Source organism: Corvus cornix, chromosome 3, assembly GCF_000738735.6.
Source record: "Corvus cornix cornix isolate S_Up_H32 chromosome 3, ASM73873v5, whole genome shotgun sequence".
NCBI lineage: Eukaryota > Metazoa > Chordata > Aves > Passeriformes > Corvidae > Corvus > Corvus cornix.
Window position 1 is genome coordinate 113208112 of NC_047056.1, and position 24840 is coordinate 113232951.

The 24840-nt window shown below is 43.2% G+C and overlaps 1 protein-coding gene across 3 annotated transcripts in view; it reads left to right on the forward strand.

Moving 5' to 3' along the window:
• KIF13B (kinesin family member 13B) overlaps nt 1-24840 on the forward strand; it is a 119535-nt gene that overhangs the window by 79093 nt on the left and 15602 nt on the right. For 2 of the 3 annotated variants that reach the window (XM_039567986.1, XM_039567987.1), the window contains exons 24-38: nt 563-695; nt 1663-1797; nt 4433-4462; nt 5002-5101; nt 5416-5542; nt 6859-6914; nt 7880-8004; nt 9122-9298; nt 10749-10841; nt 12017-12169; nt 13079-13156; nt 13782-13835; nt 14704-14724; nt 21319-21436; nt 21696-21829. In XM_039567986.1, coding sequence (XP_039423920.1) covers nt 563-695; nt 1663-1797; nt 4433-4462; nt 5002-5101; nt 5416-5542; nt 6859-6914; nt 7880-8004; nt 9122-9298; nt 10749-10841; nt 12017-12169; nt 13079-13156; nt 13782-13835; nt 14704-14724; nt 21319-21436; nt 21696-21829 — 1534 coding nt within the window. The remainder of the gene's footprint in view (nt 1-562; nt 696-1662; nt 1798-4432; nt 4463-5001; nt 5102-5415; nt 5543-6858; nt 6915-7879; nt 8005-9121; nt 9299-10748; nt 10842-12016; nt 12170-13078; nt 13157-13781; nt 13836-14703; nt 14725-21318; nt 21437-21695; nt 21830-24840) is intronic. The other variant, XM_039567988.1, reaches the window with a different exon arrangement.

Consider the following 24840-nt stretch of genomic DNA (forward strand, 5'->3'; position numbering starts at 1 on the left):
TCCAAAATAAAAGTCAGGGAAATAGGGCAAAGGGGAAAAGGATGCTCTGAAATAGTGAGTTATGTTTGATAGCCGAGTAGTGAGCACCTCTGTCCTTCTTAATTTTGAAGTTCTACAAAACTGGCTGTTCCTTATTAAGCTCTGGGAAGAATTGGAGAGAAGGCACTGAGATGATGAAGGTCAGGAGAGAGCTCTGAATCTTGAGAGCTTGTGAGACAGTGTCATATTTCATTCTTCTGTCTCCCATCTCAATGTGATTGCCCTGACAACACTGGGCTTCTGTGGCAGGAATTGAGACCAGAGCTTAAATGTGAAATTGGAGTTTGTATTGGAATCAGGAAAAGGCTTGTTTCTGGTGTTTGACTAAAACAGCTGTCAGGAAAATGTAGAAGCACTGCACAGCTGGTACCTGTGTGCTCACAAATGGTGCATTTATTGCAGTGATTGTTGCTGCTTCAATCTGCAGCCTGAGCTCAGTGTTTTGATGTTTTAATTCTGTTTTTCTGGGGGGAAAAAAACAACCAAACAAAAGAAACAACCCAGTACTTGACTTGTTCTGCAGGTGGAGCGAGGTGACCCGCAAAGTGGAGCTGTGGGTTCAGATCCTGGAGCTGAATGAGAACGGGGAGTACTGCCCAGTCGAGGTGACCCCTGCCAGGGATGTCAGCACAGGAGGCATCTTCCAGCTCAGACAGGTGAGGTGGCACGGGCAGGATTCCAGCTGTGCAAAAAGCACATGGGAAGCTTCTCTTTGAATGACTGAGGTGTCCAAGGAGGTGTCAAGCTTAGGTGCAAAAGTGATGTTGAGGAAAACAGATGTAAAGTGGGAGACAGAGCAAAACTCAGCTTAAAGGTGTGATCAAAGCCTTCCCTGTAACCTCTCTGTCCTGTGCCCTGTCCTGTGCCAGCACCTGGCAGAAGGGACATCAGTCTCCACTGAACTTCATTAGTTTTTAAAGAGGTCCAGAGTTCCCCGTTATGTGATCCTTCCAGCCAGGCACTCCTTTGTTCTTTGAATTCTACCTGCTTTAAATTGTTAATGCTTAACTGACCAGCTCACGTTTTTAAATGATGAGCTATTGATAAGCTACTGCCCAAAGAACATGAGGAATCAGTAAAAGTTGGATACAGGCTGCTCCTCTGACATCACCAACTCCTTTGAATTTTATTTTAATTTTCTTTTTTTAATTTCCTTTTTTTTTCCCCCTTACAGTTTTATTAAAGAGCAGTTGCTTTGCTGCACTGATACCATCAGTAGGTCAGAATTTTCAGCCAAGGAGGGCAGAGTCAGGAAAAGTTCACTGAAATTCCAGTAGCTCTTTGCTCTCCTCTTTTGTAGATGGGGAGGAGATCCTATTTTCCACCTTCAGAAATACTAAAATGAAAACCCTTTCAGTGTATGTTTGAAAACCTCCAGAAAACAAACTGGGCAGTTGCTGAATGCTAAACTTTTATTTTTCTCTGTAAATATAAATCCTTGCAACAGGAGGGGGAATCTCTTGAGCACTGGGTCATTGGGATTGCACCACTTCGTTCTTCCCAAAGTAAGAATACAATATTCCTTGCCAGTGTCTGCCAGTAGAGGTCTCTCTGGAATTAAACTTCCAGCACTTTATATTCCCTCTTTTTTTAACAAGCATTTCGAATTGTTCTTGTGGACAGGGGCAATCTCGACGAATCCAGGTTGAAGTGAAATCTGTGCAGGAATCTGGGACCTTGCCACTGATGGAGGAATCCATATTATCTGTTGGCATTGGCTGTGTTCAAATAAAACACGTCAAGTCACAAAATTACCAGGTAAAATTCTGAATATTTGCTGTCAGCTGTTTCCAAGAGCTGTAAAACATAAAGGGAATCATTTTCCATGGCAAAAGTAACAGTATTAAGATGTTCTGTGTCTCTTCAGGTTTTGGCTGGGTTTTTTTTTCCTATCAAGCAGCACAGCCTTAACACACCACCCAAAGAAGAGAAGAAAATACAAACATTCCTAAAATTCATTAGGAGATTTTCCTGTAGATTTTACTTCAAATATTAGACATGGAAAGCGATTTCAAGTATTCAAAATAAAAATAAACTAAAAGTACTCAAATTAAAAATTCAAACTAAAATAAACCAGTGGAACATTTATTCAAATAGTGTCCAGTTACAAATGCTAGAATTCCATGAACCAGTTGTGGCCCACAGTAAATGTTGGGCAGTTGTTTGACGACCTCACACACCTCGTGTTCAACTGCCAGTGTATCCATCTCTTTTTGGGGATTATCTTCTTGCAGTGCTCCTGTGAGTTTCTGGTGCACTTTGACCTTTCCCCCAACAGATAAATGAAAATTCAGTCACTCCCTGGAGCTGGCAAAGCCGAAATCTGGTGCAGCAGAACAAGTCTCTGAACTTGTTTGATTTGCTGCCCTGCTTGAGAAGTGGCCAGCTAAATGGAAAAGCAGGAGATGTCCCAAAATGTCCCTCTTGTCAGAGTATGATTCAATCCATGTCTGCTCCCCTTTTTCTGCTTAATCAGGATGGCTTTTCCTTTGAGCTCTGAAGTATTTGGGGTTTTTGTTGTCCCCTAACCTGAGCAGTCCTTTCCCACTGGGTGTCAGGGGTACAAAAAGGGGAATTTTTTCCACCTTTCCAGCAGCATCCTGGCAGATTATTCCTGTTGTTCCCCATTATGCTCCTGCTGGCTCTGCCTGCAGCCCCTGATACCCACATTTCCTTCCTGTAAAGCCAGGAAACTCCTGAATGGAGCAAGTTTCTCTCCTAGGACAGAATGATTGATTCTTGCAGTTTTTCCTTGACCTACAACCCACAAGTGCCCTTTTTAGCCTGTTTTACAGGGAGAACTCCCAGGGGAGCATCCTGTCTGCCTCATCCTGTTTCTTCCCCAGTGAATTCCTGATCCACTGACCAGTTCCAGCCTTATCCCACAGAGCTGGCAATCCCCAAAATAGAACATTCTGTCAAGAAAAAAGGCTTAAACTCTACTTGAGAGAGACCAGTGGGTTGTGCCTGACACTGATAACCCCCCTGGGAAAGGGCCATTGAAAACCAGGTTTTGTGGGACCTGTTGCTTACAATAGGCTTTGGACATGAGCACCTGGATTTTTAGTCCCCTTATTATAATTTCTCTTATCTCAGGTAAATCAGATATCTCTGGAATGTGAAAGATTTTCTAAAGACCTTGAACTGAGGAAATGCCTCTTCTCTGCAGCTTTTTAATTTTAGCTTAGCTAAGTTTTTGCTTTCATGATTAAGGTACAGAAGTAGGCTCTGGTGGCTCGTTATTGCTTAACTAGGTAAGTAATAACTCCTTGAGGATTGCAGCCCTCATTCCTTTTCCATTCCCTGTGAGGAGGGGCAGTTGTGCTCATTGCAAGTGGCTCTGTTAGGGATGAAGGTCGAGAACTAAAGGTGATGGCTGCCATCAGAAAATAATGGGAATAAAAGGTTGAAGGTCTCCATTGTCACTCCTGGTGTGGCTGCTGTTCTAATTCCCCAATAATTACAGCACATTTTTACAGTTCTTCTCCTTTGCAGCAAAGTTACCTCCGATCCTTTGTACACACCTCAGTTTTGGAGGCAGCTCTGGGCCTCTCATGATAACAGAGACCTGGAGGGGCTGGAACACGTCCAGGGAAGGGAACGGAGATGGGGAAGGATCTGGAGCCCCAGGAGCGGCTGAGGGAGCTGGGAAAGGGGCTCAGCCTGGAGCAAAGGAGGCTCAGGGGGGACCTTGTGGCTCTGCACAACTCCCTGACAGGAGGGGGCAGCCAGGGGGGTTCCCAGGGAACAGGGACAGGATGAGAGGGAGCGGCCTCAAGCTGTGCCAGGGGAGGTTCAGGTTGGATATTGGGAACAATTCCTTCACGGAAAGGGCTGTCCAGCCCTGGCACAGCTGCCCAGGGCAGGGATGGAGTCCCCATCCCTGGAAGTGTTAAAAAAAAATGTTTGAGGTTCAGTGCTGACCATGGTGGTGGCGCTGGTTGATGGTTGGACTTGGTGATCTTAAAAATCTTTTCCAGCCTTAACTATTCTGGAATTCTGTAGCAGACTTTGATTTTTCAGCACTTGCTGGAACACTCTGAAGTCTTAGAGGTAAAACAGAGCATTTTTCTTTGTTGTCCAGGATCAAAAGGTTTTAAGCTGTTTCTCCTGTTTCTTTCTTGTATTCCACTTCCTTTCCATTATTAAGACTTCTAATAGTTACATTGCTGTGAATTTTTCCATTATAATTTTTGGATCGTTCTGGTTGGTGTTTAGCTGTTAATCTTTGGGGTGTCAGTGTGTTTTAGTTCTGTGACCATGCCATTGCTACGCTCAGACTTCTATGTAACACTTTTAATATTGCTTAAATTAGTTACACCTTCTGCATTCAGTGTTTCCTGCTATCAAAAAAAAAAAAAATAATGGCATGGTTTTGTGTGTTTTCACCTAGGAAGAAGAGGATGAAATGGACAGTTATCAGGTAAAAATGTTAAATTCTCTCTTACAAATGCAGAAGTTTTCAGATTAAACCATGTTAGAGGAGGAACTGAATGTTCTTAAGGATCATGAGGTGTTTTGGGGGGTTTTCTAAAGGACATGAGCGCTTGAGAAAAATTATTTTAAAAGGTTCATTTTCAAATGCCATAACTGGGGACAGTGGGATGGTGTGGGGCAGGGATGGGTTCCTGACATGAGGCTGCTAAGCACTGAGGGGAGTGGTGAGGACTGGGCTTTCCAGCTCCAGTGGTTAGTGAGTTTTAGAGTAGCTTGGGGGCAAAGAACTGCATAAAGTGAAGTTTTTTTCAGTTGGGTAATACAGAAAAACAGCTAAAGAGGTGGCAATCAAAAATACTTCACATAAGATGTGGGAAGTTGAAGGGTTTGGATGTGTCTGCTCTGTCTTCCTTTTCTCTTTGGGTGTAGGACGAGCAGAAGGGTTGAGGAGATGTGCAAGCCACAATAAGGAAACCTTGGCTTTCCTGGGGCAATATTTAATGTGATTTTTTTCCCCCTTTTCAGGACAGGGACTTGGAGAGGCTCCGTCGGAAGTGGCTCTGTGCCTTAACAAAGCGCCAGGAGTACCTTGACCAGCAACTGCAGAAACTCGTGGGGAAGCCTGGTAAGGAAATGCTGTTAAAAGTAATAACAGTAAAAGGTTGAGAGATGTGCACACACTTCTAATCTTAATATATTGTCAAATTTAGAGAAGAAGTTAATGGAGAGTTGAATCTCTGAACTCAGCAGTAATTTTTTGGGGTGAAATTAAAGTTGGAGAAGACTTTATGAACTTGTTTGTTTGTTTTGGGGTGTTTCTTCGTGTGCTGAACTGTGAGCAGAGCGGGGTTTATTCTGTCATGGGAGGTGTAGAATCACTGCCACGTGCCAGAGGCACTCAGAACTGCTCTGCTGTCCTGACTGACATCCTACTTCCAGATAAAACAGAAGACGATGCCGATCGGGAGGCTCAGCTTTTGGAGATGAGGCTGACCCTGACGGAGGAAAGGAATGCTGTGATGGTTCCTTCTGCTGGCAGTGGGATCCCTGGAGCTCCTGCAGAGTGGTAGGAACATCCATTCCCATAGGAGGAATGTAAAAATGATGCACAGCCCATTCCTGGCTTTGGATTGTGGCCATTTTTTTTGCCTCAGTCTGGCCTCTGTACCCTGCATGAGCAAAGTTGTTAAAATTAGGCCTCTTGCTTAAATTATTTTATCAGGTTGTGTCTCTGAAATCCAGAAGTGCTGTTTAGTAAACGATACTGTTATTGATCAGAGTGTAATTATAACCTTCTGAAAAAAGGAATCAATATTTATTACCACTGGACTCGCCATTTAAAAAAATTAGCTAATATGTTAACTACCTAGTTCATTCACTTAAAAGCTGCCCCCTCATCATAAAACTGCATCTCCAGGAGCATTTTGTTGCGCTCCTGGTATGAGAACAAACTCTGTTTAGTCAGCAAGTGTTCCATGTGATTTTCTGAGCATTAAAAATAGTAGAGAGCACTAGAGTGAGGCTGCTGTGCTGGATCAGCTGTGAGCAACAACTGCAGATAAGGAGTCAGGGTTGTTTCACCTCAAACCTCATCTTCAGTTGCTTGCAACTTCCTGAATATCTTCTCCGAGCAAACATCTAACAGGATTTATTGATGGAATTGACTGTCATGGAGTTTTAAGCTGAAGTTTGTCAGAGCTTCTAAAACATAAAAAAGATCAAGTTCTTGTTTGAAACACAGCAGCTTTCACATTGATGTGTTTCATTAGGTTTGAAAACAGTGGAGCTGCAGGAAACTTGCTCCAGGAAGAATCTGGTTTGCACACATTTGCACCAGAGGAAATGTTCAGTATGATTCAAGCACTTTATATATTACATAAGATGCCAGCCTGCTATTACTCACTATAAATTCATCAGTTTTGGCTCTTGAAACGTGTGTTTTGTAAGAAAGAGTAATAACTGTGTGGAGAGGCAGCATCAGTATTAGTTTAAAAACCTTGAGACTGACTTTTCTGATTCTCTCTTCCCCATTTTCCCTGCCATCACTAAAGTAGAGGGGTTTGCATTTCATTAATGTGTCTGTCAGAGTAAATAAACTTAATTTTGCTGTTAGCATTTAAGAAAGAGAAAACATTTTGGAAAGCAGAGGTCAAAGAAGATAATAATTCTAAGAGAGCTGGTATAAAAGAAATACCAATTTATTTGAGTCTCTTGGAATCTGCAGCAGTAAATTAAAATAAAGAGGTTTGCCAGGGTTATCAATAGTCTGGCTAAAAATTGCAGACTGAATGCAATGTCGTGGGGGTTTGGATCATCAGGGACATGTGCTGGGTAAATCTCTGTTACTTTAAATGCCACTGTTGTCCTTGTCTTGCATTTTAGGACTCCTGTGGCTGGTATGGAAACTCACATTCCTGTTATATTCCTTGACTTGAATGGTAAGTGGTTCTTAAGATGACAGAGTACTTTGAAAACAGACTTTGTCCAGCCAATGAATGTTACAGAATTGAAGCAAGCTCCTAAAATTAATAAAAGCCTGGGATGGCAGGTGGATTAATTGGAGAAGTGCCCATTTTTCCTGGAACATGCTGCTTAATGTTTGAAAATCCACAGTGTTATGTATGGAAGGAACCACAGGTTTTAATAATCCCGTGTTTTAGTACATCCCGCCACAAGATCCAGTGTGAGCAATGTGTTTGAGCAATGTATTTGTCAGATGCTCCTGCAGAAGATGGGAAATTGGAACCAAGAAAGTGGCAGCCCCAAAGCAGTGTGGGAGCAATCAGCTGAATAAATCCTTGTTAGGATGTTTAGAGGGTTAACTTTTGGATGAGCAGTGTCAGGTGAGAAGGGGAGCTGACACTCAGGCTGTTGTGAGGAGACCTGGGCTGCAATCTCCTCACGTTGGTGGTTTGTCCACCTGGGACAGCACATCCGTGGATCCAATGGCTTCAGAGAGGAGCTGGTTAATAATTCATAACTCCAGCCAGGACAGGTTGAGCTTCTCAAAACCCAGATTAAGGGTTTGTTACATCATGATCTAAAAGTAGGGTGTTTTCTGTTTAGGCAGCAGCTTATTTTACCACCACCACACACTTAATGCCAAGTGAGCTCAGTGCTGCAAATCCACCTGTGGGCAAGGAGGGCGTGTTTGCCACGGGGGGAGATTTCCTGCCCTTTATTAGGCACGTTTGAGTCTGTGCCCCAAATCCTTGTGCACACTTTCTGTTTAGAAGTGGGAATTTTTTTTTTGAAGTGGAACAATGCAGGAACTTTAATTTTGTAGGTGAAGTCAAAGTAGCCAAGCTGGGGAGTTGGGGATGAAAATGTGAATTCATGACTTGCTGGATGTTTTTTAAAAGGGGTGATTACCCTGTGTTTGCTCATCCCCTCCTGTTTGTAGCTGATGACTTCAGCTCCCAGGATAACCTGGATGACCCAGAGGCAGGAGGCTGGGATGCTACTCTGGTGGCAGAGGAGGAGGAGGAATTCTTTGAGCTGCAGATTGTGAAGCATCATGACAGTGAGGTAAGAGAAGCTGCAGACCAAGGAATTTTAGTCTTTAAATTGTTCTTTTTATATATCCACATGTGAAAATAATGCATCAAATATGTCATAGAAATGGTACAGCACTTGTTTCTTCTGTGAGCAACTTTGTTTTCAAGGAATATTCACTAGGAGTGTAACCATGATTTGGAAAACAGTAAAACTCAAGGATCTTCCTTCATCCAAATCCAGGCATTCTGAAACCTTGGGATTCAGTTTGTGTTTAGCAAAGCAAAACCCCTGAGCAAATTAGAGTACAAAAGCCCCAGCTGAAAAACCGAACAGTCTGAATTGTTAACATTTTTACCTCTGCATCGTTACACTCATTATCCTCCATTTTGCCACATAACTCAAGAGTTCTACAACTTCACAACTGTTGGTTTCTAATTTTTGCTGTTAGGTTTAGAATATCTGACCTACTCCTTGAAATTTTGCTCCTTTCTCTGAAATTTATTTCTTCCTCTATTTTTAGAGGAGCTTTATTCCTGATAGTTCTGTTAAGGTGGGTTTTTTTTTGGTCCAGATTTGTTTTTAAAGCCTGGAAATTTGGCTACCAGGCCAGTTTATGGCTTGAAGATAAACCATTTCAATCTTCAGTAATACTTACATTTTAACATGCAAAAAGAAAAATTCCAGCTTTTACTGTATTACTAGAAATGCTTCAGCAAAGTTATTTCTGAAATACAAACAGGAGAATTTTTGTGGTGTGATGGAAGATTTCCACTGCAATCTCTGTTGCTCTCTGGTTTATCTTAATAAATTAGGCCAAATGGTCCTGCACTTCTGCATATTTTATAATTTATTTGCAATGATCCTGGGTATTCAAAGCTCTTTTTTCAAGAGGAAATGTTCCAGAGTTTGAGCAAGTTGGCATTTTTAATCCCAACATCTTCATTTGGCAAACTGATCTTGATTTTTAAATGGCCTCTTCTAAAGTGCGGGGATTTTTTCTTCACAGAGAGCGAAACGGAGAAGCTGACTCTCAAAATTTATGTATTATGTATTTTTGCTAATTATGCTTAATTAATTACAGTTAATTATACACCTAATTATGCTTATTAGAGGATACATTTATTTTTATTTTTTTCCCCTTTTGCAGGTGAAAGCAGAAGCCTCGTGGGACTCCACGGTCCACGACTGCATCCAGCTCAGCAAGGGGACGGCGGCAGAGGAGAGGGTTTATCTGATTGTCAGAGCCACTGTCCAGCTCAGCCACCCTGCAGAGATGCAGCTGGTGCTGCGCAAGCGCATCTGTGTCAACGTTTATGGCAGACAGGTACAGCTCCTGCAGCCCTTCCCACTTCCCAGGACTCAGATTTCCTTGTCTCTCCCTCATCTCAGCCTGGATGGAAGCGCCGTATCAGCAGAGGCCAGCAAGGCTTTGAGCTTCCAAGTGGTTTTCCTGGTATCCCTTGTATTGTGGGTGATGACACAGCTTGTTTTGTAAGGCTCTGTGGCATCTAAGTGTAAGAAGTTTAGTTATTTCTCTATTAACTCCTAAGTGGTTTATCACTGGGAAAAGTGGGAAGAGTTAATTTCTTGTGAGCTCAGAGTTCGTATTTTGCATAAAGGAACTTGTGTGTTTCCCTAGTCCTGTATTAAGTTCACACATTGCTGCTAACCCTTTCTATTTACAGCTACAGATATTTAGAAATCAACTAGGAATAGTTGGAGGAGACATCCCTTGTGTTAATTCACCAGAGTTAATCACTCTTGGTCCTTTATGATTTCTGGTTGGTGCTCTTACAATAATGTGTAGGTGGGAGCAGGGTGTTTGGTAAATGGCAGGCAGTGAAGTTGTCATTCCATTTGCAGCATCATGCCCTGAGAACAGTATAAATCCTGAGAACGATGGGGGAGGAAGGAGTTTGTTCAGCATTGTCTCAGAACCTAGCCTCCCCTGGCAGTGATAATGACAAAGCAGAAAGCCTGGATTGTTATTCTGGTTGCACATCTGTAGTTAAAATCTGAAGCAAGAGCAAGGAGAAGAGGTGTGGTTACACTCAGACACCCTGCAGGCAGCTCCCCATGCTGGGAGTAGAACCCCAGTTCTTGGTGCTTCCATCAGGCAGAAGCTTTTTCTCAGCAAGGGAAGAACCGTGAATTTTTTGTCATATGGAATGGGAGACTGTATTGAACAGATAAATTAAACGTGCCAATAATTACAGTCATGTGAAGTCTTCATCAATTCTGTTTTCTACAGATTTAGTCAATGCTGGTTTTTACTTTCATTTGACACAGAATCTTTGGCTTTCTTGCTGTTTTTCTAAAAACCCCTGTCAATAACCTTTCCTGGGAGTTTGTCTCAGCAGCATCTTTGAATGACTCATCTCTGCATTAATTCAACAGTCCGGTTCTTAACCCTGCAAGGCGCCAAGTCAGCATAAACAATGACCATGCCCCTTAAATCATTCCTCATAACGATCTCTTTGGTCAAGAATTTAATGTCTGTACTTGTCAATATTCAAGACAAGTCACCTAGGGCTCTGTCAGGAAAAAAAACACCTCTAAAAGCAGCTGATGCTTGGTGAAACAGTCACCTTGCAAGGAAGGAAGTGAATCCTTCTCTGTATCTACAATAGAGGCAAGTGAATTATTTTCTCCAAGTTAAAATCTTTGGCTCTTACATATTTATTGGTTGGAGTTTGGGCTTCTTTAATTGTGAACTGTGTTTATTTCAGCTGGAATCTGTTAATCCACGTTTTCCCTCTGTTTCCTCCCCACAGGGTTTTGCACAGAGTTTCCTCCGAAGAATGTCCCCCCGAAGTTCCATCCCTGGCTGTGGCATCACTTTTGAGATAGTCTCAAACATTCCAGAGGTGAATAAGAAATCAAGAGTGTCTCAAATTGGCCAAGAGCCTCTAATTTTGTGCTTTTCCCCCTCATTTTAAGCATTCTGGCTCTTGCTGCTTCCAGGATAAGCTGTGGTTTGTAAAAGATGGAGCCCATTCCTTTACACGCTGTGACTTAGCAGCAACCTCTGTCTTATCAGTGTCACTGTGTATTTTGTTGAGTGAGCATCTATTTGCTCAGGTCCTTGAAGAGACAGTTTGAAGGGAGAGGGGGGAAAAAGAGGGAGGAAAAATGGGCAGGTGAAGTGCCTGCTGTGGAGAGCACAAGAATCTGTGGAAAAAAATAACAAAGTGGCTTTTTCTCAGTAATGTCTTTATGCATCTCTTGATTCCTGAGCATTTCCCAGTTAGATGCTAATCCTTTCCTTCCAAAGAGATGCTCTATCTGAGCACTTGTGAAAACATTAACACATGAAGAGCCAAAACTCTGATTGCTGCCTGGCTCTTCCGTGTTCTGCTGCATTCTGCACTCTCTGTTGAAATGCTTCTCAAGCAATGTTCTATTTTTTTTCTTCCTGCAGCTCACTTGAAATTTTGTTTTCCTCTCAGGTTAGATAACGCCCCAAATGTGCTTGAGCACTTTTTAATTATGAAATATCTGAATGCAGCCCTTTTGCTAATTAATGGCAACATCTCGCTGTGAGACTCTCAGAAAGAACCCAAAAAGCCTCAAAACAATAACCACGTACAGCTTGAGATGTCTGTGACAGTGGTAGGAGCACCCGTGCAGGTTGCATGGCACAGGGTGTTTCTTTGGATCAGAATCTTAGATTGGGTATTAGGAGGAAATTTTGAATAGATATTAGGAAGAGATCCTTTGTTCTAAGGGTGGTGAGGCAGTGATTGCCCAGAGAGGTTCTGGACTGTCCATCCCTGGAAGGGTCCGGGGCCAGCTTGGACAGGGCTTGGAGCAACCTGGGATGGTGGAAAGTATTCCTGCCTGTGGCAGGGGGTGGAATGGAATTTAAGGTCCCTTCTAGCCCAAACTATTCCATGATTCCATGGTTCTCATTTTCCCCTGAGCTTAAGGACAAGCAGTGCTGAACTGGTGCCACGTGGTGTAACAGTGCGCTTTCTCCGGGAGTGATGTGGGAGATGTTGGGTTTATTTTAACAGGCTGCCATCTCATTTCATCTCCCCAGGATGCTCAGGGGGCTGAGGAGCGGGAGGCACTGGCCAGGATGGCAGCAAACGTGGAAGATGCAGCTTCAGCTGACTCTGAAGCCTACATTGAGAAGTACCTGCGGAGCGTCCTGGCCGTGGAGAACATCCTCACCCTGGACCGGCTGCGCCAGGTCTGGCTCCAGGGCTGCAGCAGGGAATGCCCTGAGAACAGTGGGAGCAGTCCAGACACCCTCCTGAGTGCACACAAACTGCCAAACAACCCCAAAAACCACTCCAATGCACACCTCAGCCTCCCAAAACCTATGGCAAAGATCCACGGAAGCAGGGATGTCCTCGCTCAGCTCCAGCATGGGTGGGGCTGAGAGTTCTTTGTTCAGGGCACACTTCTGGGACGCTTGGTTTGGTTTTAAGGCTGTTCATTGCTAATTCTGGTTCAGAAAAAGGAGTTGAGTGGCCTTAACTTCTGCTTTCTGAAGCTTCAGCAATAGTTTCTGGAATTGCCAGTAGAATTTTTGTCATTTTGCCCACATTCTACCTCGAATTCACCAAAGCCATCCTGCCAATAAAAAAAAGACATTGATCGGGTTAATTTTAAGTGCTATAACTTGATCTGTTTACCAGGAAAAATATAGGAGAGAAAAACATTTATTGAAAATTGTTCTCCTGGATATAAATTATGCAAGCACAAAGAGAAAAGTTATGCAAAACAAGCTGAAGCTTGTGCCTGCCCACTATAAATTCATGGGGAAGTGATGCACTTTAAATATTGAAAGCAAGTTCCCTGTCATTTATAATTAGTTTAAAGGATTAAAATAGGAGCTCAGCTAGGAAAGAGAGTCTCAGTCTTTGCATCTCTGTCATCTCCTAGAATCAGGACTAGATGCAAAATCCTACATGTGCCAATCAGCAAAATACCAGATGTTAAAATTTATCCATTCATAATTTTAGCCATGTGAACTTTACAGACAGCAGCCTGTGCCACATTTTATTTGTATAGACAAAGCTATCCTGGGATGATCAGAACTTTAATTCTTGCCAAATACACTTACTTTCTTTGTTTTGCTCTCTGTGACTGGCAGGAAGTTGCTGTAAAGGAGCAGCTGATGGGAAAAGGAAAACTCTACCGCAGGAGCCTGAGCTCCCCCAACGTGAATCGGGTGAGTTTTCCCTGCTGGCATCTCCAGCAGCTCCACTCTTTATTCCCAGGTGCTGGAATCATGGAATAGAGCAGTGAATTTCCTTCCTTTTCACCCCCCTGTACTCATTTTTGAGTGTGGAAATTGTAAAGTGCAGACAAAATCAGCCCCTATTCCAGCTGCTTTCATCATACAGGCAAGTCCCTAAATCCACATTATCTGAAAAAGCAACATAAAAAGAACTTGCTTTTTTTCTTTTTTTTTTTTTTTTCCCTGAGCACTGGAGATTTTTCATTTACTTTCCAAGTTGAAGAATTTTTTTTTCTCTTTTTCTTCAGAAGATTTGAAAGCAAGTTGCAAGTATTTGCTGAACTTAAGCTTTGCACCAGTGTTGTGCAAAAGAAAAATGAGACTTCTGCTGCCCAAAATTTGGAAAGAAATCATTTGATAGAACTGGTAATCAAACTAGTGTGAAATTTTGGCTCCTCCCAGGTCAAGAATTAAAATTTCACTTTGTATTTCTTGGATTTTAATTCTCCTTTAACCACAGAACTGTTCCTTTTCAGCCTTATGAGTGAAGAGGCATAGTTAGGAATTTTTTTAAGTTCTTGTTAAGAAATAATTCTGCTTCTTTTAACTCTTCCAGCTTTCTGCAAGCCGCCAGGATTTAGCTCCCCCTTATAACCTGAGCAGTAACAGGGTGAGTATCTGCAGATCTCCTGGTAAAACTTCAGTAGGAAAAAAAAGGAAGTGACTCCACTCTGCCAGTGATTAGGAGCAGAAATGGGAAATATCTGTGAAAAATGGGGCACCCCATGTGCTCCTGGATCCTTGAGACTGCTCCTGGCACAGAAATAGGTTTGGATGTGCTGCTCTGGACCTCTCTGGGGAAGTTCCCAGGTCTTCCTTGTCCCAGCCCCTGTGGGATGCTCAGGAGCATTGTCCAGCTTTACAGCTCTTCCAAAGCTTTCACCTGGGTGGAGGGAAGAATTCTGGGAGAAAGGAAGAGATTTGGGTCCCTGTTTTAGTTCAAGTCCACCTCTAGACAGAATAAAAGCCTGTGGAGAAAAAGTCCGCGACCGTCCAGTGGTCCTAAACTTGTGGTGGGTGATAATTCAGCCCATTCCACTCCTTAAAAACACCAGTATAGACCCAAAGCATTACTTTAAGAGGTGAAAAATTAAATTTAAGCTTATTTTCCAAATCCTAGATCAGCTGAAGGATCTCCTCCTGATAGATATTCTGCCCAGCAAGCGTGGAGTCATTTTGAGGGGGAGAATCTGGTGGTGACAAGGCATTTTAATGCATAATGCAGTTGCACAGAATAATAGAATTTTGATGTAGTGCTCCAGCATTGGTTGCTAAATCTGCTACATCTGATCCATGGAGAGAATGCTAAAATACATGCAGGTGATAAAGTGTTTGTAGCAACTTCTGTTTGGAGAGAACTGTGGGATGTTTCAATATTGTAAGGGGTTTTTAAAGCAAGAATTAAAGATTAGGATTCTTAATGATTTCTGTTTTTCTCCTTCCTTCCCCTCAATGATTTCTCTCATTGCACATTTCAGAGCCCAAAGGTCCCAGCAGAGGTAATGCATTAGGTCCACCTAATGAGTGGGATAATAATTTTATCTCACTATAAAGTTGATTTTGCTCACTCACACGCTTTTATTTCCTGCTTTGAAGATGCTGCTGGTGGTGCCTCATTTGCATAGCACAGAGCAAACGAGTTTTTCCATTGAAATCCTGTCATTAATGCAGCGTGAACTGGTACAAAGCAGAGAACTTTCTCCTTGGGTGCATCTGATGGGTTCTTACAGAGCTGGAGCTGTTTAGGGCCATTTCTCACAGATTTTTGGACAGGGTGAAGTCATTTCAGAAGAAACAACCCCCTCTCAGCTGAAAAAATAGACATGAAAGCAAGCAAGTATCTAAATATCTGCCGGGGAATATTAGCCTGGAGATGAGATAAACTTTTAAGACTTTCTCCCAAATCTTGCTCAGGCTTTATGGCTTTTATAGTTCAGTGTGGGCAGCTCTTGATTTCTATGAACAAATGACTTTAAAATAATACTGGGCCAATGGAAAACCTGCTTGTCCTTAGTTTTGTGTTGGTGCTCTCAGAGGAATGACCCCCTTTCCCAAGCTTTGGTTAACTGGAGTTACTGGCAGTGGTTTGCATGAGGTTTTGCTGCTCTTGGCCGTGGTTGTAGTTGCTGACAGAGACTCTGTGCTGCAGGAATGTGGAGCTGAGGTGGTGGAGCTGCTCCCCTTGCTTGCAGTGAGCTTCAATCCAAGGCACTTGTTCCTCAGGATGTGGAGGTGCAACCTCCCCAGCCGGGAATTTCTGGTTTTAAATGGATCTCTGGTTCCAAGGCCAGGCTGGACAGGGCTTGGCACAGCCTGGCTTAGCGGAAGTGTCCCTGCCCTGTGGAATTAGGTGATCTTCAAACCCTTCCATCCCAAGCTATTCTGTCATTCAGTGATCCCATTTCCGTAGGAAGATGAGCAAAAGCTTTTGTAATCTGAATGAAATAATAACAGATCCTTAAACGTCCCTTAAACATCACAAAGCTCACTGGTGAGATCAGTCCTGTCCATTTTTTAGCATGAAGGATTTGAGAGTGGCTTGATAAGGCAGAGTTTTGGCTAAGCTGGATGTCTTTGTCCCTTGATGAGAAATTTGGTGGCAAAGAAATCTTCTCCAGCAGTCATGGGTTGTCATTTCATTGTTATTTTACCAGGAATTGGGTGTTGTTTATTACAATAAGCCAATCCCAAACAAGTTATTTGTTGTATCACAGGAAACAGCAGTCACAGGACAGTAACAGCACCTGAACTGGGTGCACAATATTGATGGAAGCCCTTGGCACATTGCAGAATATTCCTCTCCTTAACTTTTATTCCATTACTTTATTTCTCTTTCTGATTATCTCTCTCTGTTATCCCTTGCATTCCTGCTGCCTTTACCATGGATTTTTTAGCTTTGTGGAAAGGGCTCCTGAGTCTCATCCCTCTGTGTCAAGCACCATCCGTGCTGGTAAAGTTTGGAATGTGGGTGCTGCTCCATTCTTCAGCACTCAGAAGAGCCAGGGCTCATTCCTCTGTTAAAATAATAAAAAAAAAGGAATATGAAACAAGCAAACAAGAATATTGTATGAGTTGGAATAAGAATTAAAGATGGTGTCAGTGCAACCACAACAGGCAGCTTGAAAGTTTCCAGAATTAGGGCATGGATTCATCCTGCAGACTTTGTTAGTAAAAACATGGATGGGTGGTCACACCCTCCTGAAGACGTGGAAAAGTCCTTCTCCAGGACTGGAGCAGAGGTGTGGGATTGGTGCATTTTGGGGGAAAAAAACCACCTTGAAAGAATATCCCGGGGTGGTGACAGCACAGAGGGATTCCAGGGAGCAGGATGACTCTTCACACTGAGCTGTGTATTCCTGGGAAACATTTAAGCCAGCATTGGGAATTTTTAATAACTCCTGAGATGAAGCCTCCCCAGCTGGCTGAGAAGGCAAGGAGCTGTTTTCTGAATTTACTTCATAAGAGTTTTATGGACTTTCATGTTGTCAGCAGGACTGCACGTGGGCCCACCTCTGGGTTCTGTCTGCTTGCTTAAATGAGAAAAAGGCAATTTTTACTGCTGTTATCACTGCAGATGTGGTTAGGGGAGAGTGAGATGAGTTTGATTTCTCCTTGCACATCAGCACTTGTCAGGTGATGCAGGGGTATTGAGTGTCTGAGTGCTGATATCAGATACAGGGGATGAATTTTCATGTTCGAGGGGGCTTTTGTTGGAAATTTAATTTAATTTAATTTAATTCAGTTGGACACTGAATTTAAAAACTGAGTTAACTAAACTGGATGAATCAGAGGAACAATGAATGGCAGGCATCTCTGGGGTGTTTTACAGATCAGACTAAATCACATATTGGTGAAAAATGTCACAAGTTGCTCTTAAAACACCTCTGACAAGAACCATTTTGTCTTGGACAGTTGTCCTTCCAGTCCTTCCTGTCCAGTATTTGTAGCTCAAAATCTAAGTAAGACAAGATGGTGCCATTCAACCTTCAGTTTTTTTCTGGGAACCAGAGTTTATTTCAGCAAATTGATTACTGTGTAGATTGAATTTGAATAATCCTGCTGTTCATGAGAACAAGTGCCTTTTGTCCCAGCTGTGTGTCCCAGCTGTTTGCTTGTATTCCAGTGCTATGTGGTCACCTTTTCCTAAGCCTTTTCTGAACTGCTGAAATAATAAAACACAAGAACTATTCATTTCTCTTACCCAGTGGCTGCATTTTAATGGTCTGTCAACTTCAAGGAAAGATTTGTCAGGTAAAAGCCTCCAGATGACTTAGGCAGTGATGATCCCTACCTGCCCTAAAGGTTTTGTGCATGAAATAAATTCCCTGGGGTTTTTCATGGAGGATGTGTGAAAGAAGAGAAGGCAGAGGAGAAGAAGGAGAAGGTGTTATAAAAATAAACCGCTTTATAAACAGCTCTGCATTAAAACACATCAAGGGACTTGCATTCTTCTGGTGGCTACTTTTGATTTGTTAAATTAAATCACTTGACCTCTGTTTGGTCACTTGGCAGAGACCAAATATATTCATGAAATGATGACTCCTCTGGGCAAATGATTTACAAGCTTCCTCTCTTTCTCTCACCACCCTTCTTGAGAGAGAAAAGATTCACAGCACTTAAATAATAATAAGAATAGACTTTAAATTTGTTGCGTTGCAGTTGGTGAATGCACAAAGCAGCATGGGAGGGTGCTGGATGACGTCCAGGTGGGAAACTTGGGAACTTCATCAAGTTGATGTAGTTAATAGTTCTTTTTATTTTTATTTTATTGAGATTGAGATGGGTCATCTTTCAATCCAGCTTAGTAAAATCATGCATGAATTCCCTGTGCAGAATAGTTGACACTTCCAGTTGTCTCCAGTATTTTCTTTTCCATATGTTTCTCCACCTGTTGCCCTGATCAACCTAATTTTGATGGTTTGTTGTCATCTCTTGAGTTGAGGGTCACAAATCTGACCTTCAGGCTAAAATGATGATCTTTGCACTCTCCCCAGTGCAAGTGTAATTAAAAAACCCAACATGCCTTAAATAAACAGTCGCACAAATCTTTTACTCATTCCTGTTCTCAGGACCTTCTTTTTATTTAGCCTGGCAAAATACTTAAAATTATTTAGAAGATGTAGTTTTCCGTAGTACCAAGGCTGAAACAAAACTTCCAAAAGGTCCTAAAAATAAAAAAGGCTTTTCCTATGGGAAAAGTCACCAAATGTTGCCATTCTTTCTTTACAGGATGAATATTCTGAAAGTGTTCTGCTGGTTCGTTCCTACTGCATTTTTTCAGCATTCCCCAAACGGGGCTAGAAAGTCAAGATATTTGCCTGAAATCATTTTTTTCTTGGAACAGTCAGTGAAGGGCACTTGTGATTCAACAGATCATGACTCAGAAAATGATTTAGTTGCTCTTCACCTGCATTCAGTCCCTGTTCTACTATGCTACAATACTCCTTAAATTTGTAATATTCGTTCTGTTTCTTCTGTATCTGTGCTCTCCAGAAGCACTTAGGCTTGGCTCAAGATGTGTCACCTTAATCCCTGTGTCTTTAAGTGGATCACTATCCCAAGATCCTAAAGGATCACTAATCAAGCTTTATGTTCTCCAAAAATGAAGCTTTCAGATGCTTCCCACCCTTCCATAGCTCTTTTTCCTCATCCAGTGCCAGCATCTACCAGGCTGATGGCAGATCAGGCCAGGAGGCAACAAAACCAATATTTCAAGATTATTTTGAGTCTTGTGCTGTTTGCTTGGAGTTTTCTGTTCTTTATTAATCTCTGCACATGGTAAGGCCACCTGGGAGAGAAACCTGCACTAATAGAAACACAAAAGCCAAAAAAGTGAAGGAGTTTGGGGATGAGGAGTAGGAAAGATGGTTTCATGGAAGCATTTTGTGGAGCTTTCCAGCCTCAGACGTGACTCTTGGACTTGTGTAAGACATAAATGAGTCAGGTCAAAGATAATGCTGGAATTGGAGGCTTAAGGCATGGGCAGAGCAGGAAGCTTTCAAGAAGGGCTTGAACACCAAAGTCCTCAAAAGTAGCAGACTAAACAAACCCCTGCTGCTCCCAGCCTGGGCTCCATCAGCTTGACATTCAGGATGGCTGCCTCAGTGACCTCAGACATCCATCAGGTATCCCAAATTTGACTTCCCAGCTGCAGCACTTGAGTGTACCTGGAGCAGGAGGGCTGAGGACAGGTCCTGCTCTGCCCAAGTGAAGGTTACTTGCTATTCAAAGCAGGAGAGCTTCCCTGGGACTGACTTATAGATCCAAATGGAAATGATTCCTGCCCTGGGCTGCTCACTGTGACCTTCAACCCATTGGAGAAATCTATTCCTCCTATCCTGGCTTATTTATTATTTGTGAAACATTCATGACTTCAAGTTCCAGTTAAGATTAGTTCGGCTGCCTGTCACTTTTATGTTCAAGGTCACTTTAATTCCTTGCATCCAGCAGTGGGAAGCTTCTTGAAAAGGCACATTTTCCCCCTCTTCCTCCAGGAAAAAATACTGGAAACTTACAGTCTGGGATGCAGCAGGTCCATCGATCCCTTGTAACTCCTTTTTAGTATGTTCCCTGCACATTTTACTGTGGAAGTATTTCTCTTCCTGTTTTGTCTTTTAAAACACAAGGAAAATTCAGGTGTACAATAAAATCCAGATGTTGCACCAGCCACAGCAAAACTCTTCACACACACAAACACACACATACAAAATAGTATCAAACTTCAGTTTGTATCAGTTTGGCTGCACCATCCTGTCCTTGCAACCTCTGGTCATGGAAAGGAGAAGCTTTGCAAGCTCGTCCTGAGAACATTTTGCCACCTGAACAGGACGACACTTTCCCACAAGACCCTGAGACTCTTTGAAGAGTCTGAGACTGGACTTTTTTGACCCAGAGACTCATAAATGGGTATTGAATTGCCCTCAGGTCTCCTATAAATGAAGTAAATGAGAAGGAACTGCTTTGGCAGGCATTGCATGTGTGCCTCCCTCAGACGTTGTCAGGACAACCCCATGGAATTTTGGTTTCCCTTCCAGCTCTGCACATCCAGTTTGGTGAAGCAAAACCAAACCCTGTCCTGCATCCACATGAAACTTCCAGCAGAGACCCTGGCCAGTCACTTGGAGTAATCAGACAAACCTGTGAATGATTTTACCTATCAAGATGAGAGAATTAGTAAAAAATGGATTTTGCCACGTAGATTCTTGACACTCACATGCTGATGGGAGAGAGTGGCCTGGGGATTCTAATCTCTGTTAGCCAGGAGGCTTTGTCACCGAGCCAGTTTCTAGCTGTGAGTTTGAGAGGAAAGTTCCAAAACCACAGTTTTGGACCTTTTTAAAAGCAAGAGAAATCACCCTCATGTGCAGAATGGTGTGTGGGATCCATGGGAAAACCCAACCAGAGAGCCTTGGGATCTTGGGAAAGCAAAGGAGCTGCTCTTTTCTCTGACACTGTTTCTTCCTCATCTGCCTCAGGCTCTTGTAGGGCTGAAAATAATCTTATTTCATCTTCACTAACATGGGTCCAAACCCTAACCTGTCCTGATCTTTTTGTGGCTCCTGCTGTCCACAGCTTGGATATTCCAGCTTTCTCTTTTCCAGGCTGTTGGAAAACGTGGCAGTGCCACAGCTGCTTCCTCTTGATCTGATCAACTCCTCCTTCTCTGACTCCAGGCACAAACATCCAACCTTTAGGTCTTGTATTACTTGTCTTGTTCAGAGCTCTGTCCTCACCCCTTTTTCCTGACACTGCTTCCACTACTCCTTAGCAGATCCACAAAATATTCAGGAATTTTGGGCAGACAGCACCATATTATTTTCACCTGGTTGTAACATACCTTCCAAAACAGAGCAGCACAACTGAGTGAAATATTACAGCTGTGAGGTCTGGAAATAAACTTCTTCTGTGCCTTGGTGCTGAGGGTGCTCATCTTTGCAGGGCTGGGTCTGCCAACTAAAAGCACCCCTGGGGAAGGGTCTTTCCTCAGCTCTGGCACTCTGAGCTTGGCAGAGGGGCTGTGCAGGGTGTGTCAGGATTGCAGTGCTCCTGCTGTTGTGCTAACTTGGAAAATTAAAACTTTTTTTCTCCTCTAGGGTCGATGGGAGAGTCAGCAAGATGTGTCCCAAGGTGCCACAAACTCCAGTAGAGGCATTAGCCCATCTCGTACCTCCCTGCCGGGCTCTGGGCAGCAAAACCACTCTCCTGATCCAGGTAAGAGCTCTCCTACAGCTCAGAGAATTCCCTAAAAGAGAAATGAAGTCACTGCAGCTCCTGAGTGTCACAAGAAGCTGAGCTGCTCTCAGAGAGTGCTTTTCCTTGGATAATTCTTCAACCATAGAAGCCATCTCAGACTAGAAAGAAGAGGTTTTTACATTTTTTGTAGAGGGTTTTGGGTCAGCTTTGGGTTGTTTTTTTTTCCCTTTCTCCAAAGAACAACTGTTTTCATATTTCAATATTTTTTTTCCAACAGGTATTGGTAGCCTGGCTGCTTCCTACCTGAATCCTGTCAAGTCCTTTGTGCCTCAGATGCCAAAGCTGCTGAAGTCCCTCTTCCCTGTCAGAGACGAGAAGAAAGGCAGGCAGAGCTCTCCCCTTGCACAGCAGGTAAAGCATTAAATCACCCACAAAATTCAATATTGGTGAGTGCTGCTGGACTTGCTGGCAAAGAGCTGTTTTATAAAAGTTGTTGCAGAGCAAACCAAGCTTTTAGGCACAGCAAAGCCTCGTGATCCACTTCCCCTCCATCCTGTCCAGGGATAGTGGAGCTGCTGGAACTTATTGATACACACTCAGCCCACTTGGCTTTTTACAGGTGCCAGCTCCACTCCCAGTGTGATTTATGGGCCTCCCACTCGCAGCAACAATAGTGAAATTTATGAAGGGCACTTAGTGGTGTTTGTGTATTGCCAGGAGGAAAATGTAATTCTATTTTTAATTCCTTATTTCATATCCCATCCCCTCCCACCCCTCGCCTCTTACCATCTTTTCCTGTCTACTTGGGGCCGTTGCTTTTGTTCATTTTTATCTATTCCACGTGTCAGGGAAGCATTTGATTTCCTTTTTTTCTTTTGGGTGTTGTGCTACAGAGCTCCCACCTGCTCCAGATGGGGCTTCTGTGCTCTGAGCAGAAGTGAATGCATGGTCAAACTGACTGAAAAAAACACTTCTGTCTTTTAAAAAGACACCAGATGAAATAGAGAATCCCATAAAAAATAATATAATCTCCTTCATTTGCGAGGCTGTGGTTTATTTATCAAGGAATATTTCCCTATAAAGTAAATTTTGAAGGTTCAACAGACTGCTGTGAAGATGAATCTGGAGCCGGATCTCATGTGAAAGTTTTTGGGAGTCCATTCTGTCCATGCTGGCTCTGCTCTCATCCTCTTCCTTTGCCTGGAGTTCTGGAAGCTCATCACTTCTTAACTCAGACTTTTCCTCAACTCTTGCCATGCAGACAAACATTTTAAAGAGTATCTTCCTCAAAACACAGCAAAACAAACCCTACAATCCCTGAATAACTCTTTTTTTGTGGTTGGATCCAGGTATTTTGTTCTATTGTTTGCTACAACTGAATTTGCTGTTCCAAGAACATCCCGAGACCACAGGAAGTTGTTTTGGCATAGTAGAAATACAGTAAAATATTAAATAAATAGAGCAAAAACAAATTCACTAACACTTAAATATTTTTTAAAGTAACTTATGACACATCTAGCACAAATAAGAATGAGGCAGATTTAAAATATTTTTGACTGGGGATTCATTTCACATTTTCGTGTTGCCTTTTGCTTGCTGTTGAGGCTGGAATTGTACAAACCCCCTCATCTATGAACTGTAGAGAATTAAAATGAAGGTGGTGGCTTTCTTTCAAGGTATTTGGGTGTGGAAAGATGCAAATAGGTGCTCTTACAATTGCAGTGAGAGCCTTTCACACCTTCTTGAATTCTCTGTGAATCAGTGAGAGCTGAGAGGAGAATCGAGGCCTAATTTCCTGCCTCTAGTCTAACCACCTGTTCCCACTCCTTTCCTGTTCAAGATCAGTCGTGGATGATTTGTCTAGAAATCAAGTTTTAAACTACAGAGACATCTCTTTAATGAGATTTTAGTTTATGTTATGCATTACTATGGAAAGTCAACCAGGTCGTGATCTCAGTGATTTTTAATGGGAGGGGAAATGCTATTAATGCTTTGGTTTTTAAAATAATAAGAGGACTGTGGGATGCTTTAATGCTTGGTTGCACTGGAGAGCAACCCAGGCTTTCCATGACCACTGGATCTGTGTAATAAAACGCAATTTTAGAATCATTCTCTGCTTTCAGGTTTTGCAGTGGAACCAATCAGTTGTATTGCAAAGGCACTTCCCTGGTTTCAGAGGTTTTACAAATTCCTTGTGCTCTATCTGTAGGGAAACAGGGCTTCTTCACTGCTGTCAGCAGTCCCAGGGAATCATGGAATATCCTGAGTTGGAAGGGACCCACAGGGATCATTGCTCCAACCCCTGGCTCTCCACGGACATCCCAACAGTCCCACCCTGTGCATCCCTGAGAGCGCTGTCCCAGCATTCCTGGAGCTCTGGCACCTTTGGGAATGTCACCATCCCCTGGGGAGCTGTTCCAGTGCCCCACCACTCTTGGGGGGGAAAAGCCTTTTCCTAATCCCAACCTAAGGAAAGGTGCACAGAAGAGAGAGAGAAAACCTGAAGGAATTGCCCCAGAATCAGCTCCAGCTTCTTCTGTGCAGCACAAAAATAAAGAGGTGCCTTTGCAGCAAGCCTGGCTTGAAGATCATAAATATCCCATCCCATAATCTCCCGTGCTGCTTCTTTCTAATGGCCTGAGGATGCAAATGTGGGCAGAGGAATTGAGCTGGAGGTGGTGATGGATGGCTGAGGGACACGGGGGGCTCGGGGGGTCACTGCCAGGCCGTCAGCTTTAGCACCTCATCCCTCACCTGCCAGAGCCAGGCAGGCAGCCAGGAATTCCTGTGGAACTGGAGAAACTGCGCCACAGAGGGGACACAAAAATGATCTTTCTGAGCCTCAGAGAATACAGAACAGCACCTCTAGGTCTGTGGGAGAACAAAATTGTAGTGCACAGTGGCAGGGGACATAAATAAACATGCAAGGGGGGAGAAGTGGGTGGTAAACTGCAAAAGTACGAGGGGGAGGCAAAGCCAAAAAGGACTTTCTGGGTTTAATTCCAAAGGAATCTGAGCCTTAACTGGGAAGTGCTGGAGTTTTGTTGCTCTAAACAACAATTTGGGAGAGCGAGGTTCAGGAATAGAAATGACAGAGAGGATGGAAAGATCTAAATCATCCTTTCCTGGCTGAAAGCTGAGATATGGGGAGATCCAGGTTGGATTTTGGGAAAAGGTTCTTCCCCCCAGAGGGTGCTGGGGCACTCTGAAGCAACTCCCCAGGGAATGGGCACGGCCCCAAGGCTGCCAGAGCTTCAGGAGCGTTTGGACAACGCTCTCAGGGATGCACGGGGTGGGATTTTGGGCCATGGGATGCAGGGCCAGGAGCTGGGCTGGATGATCCTGGTGGGTCCCTTCCAACTCAGGATATTCCATGATTCCATGATTCCGTGGAAAGCAAGTTTCCAAAGGAGCAGGACTGA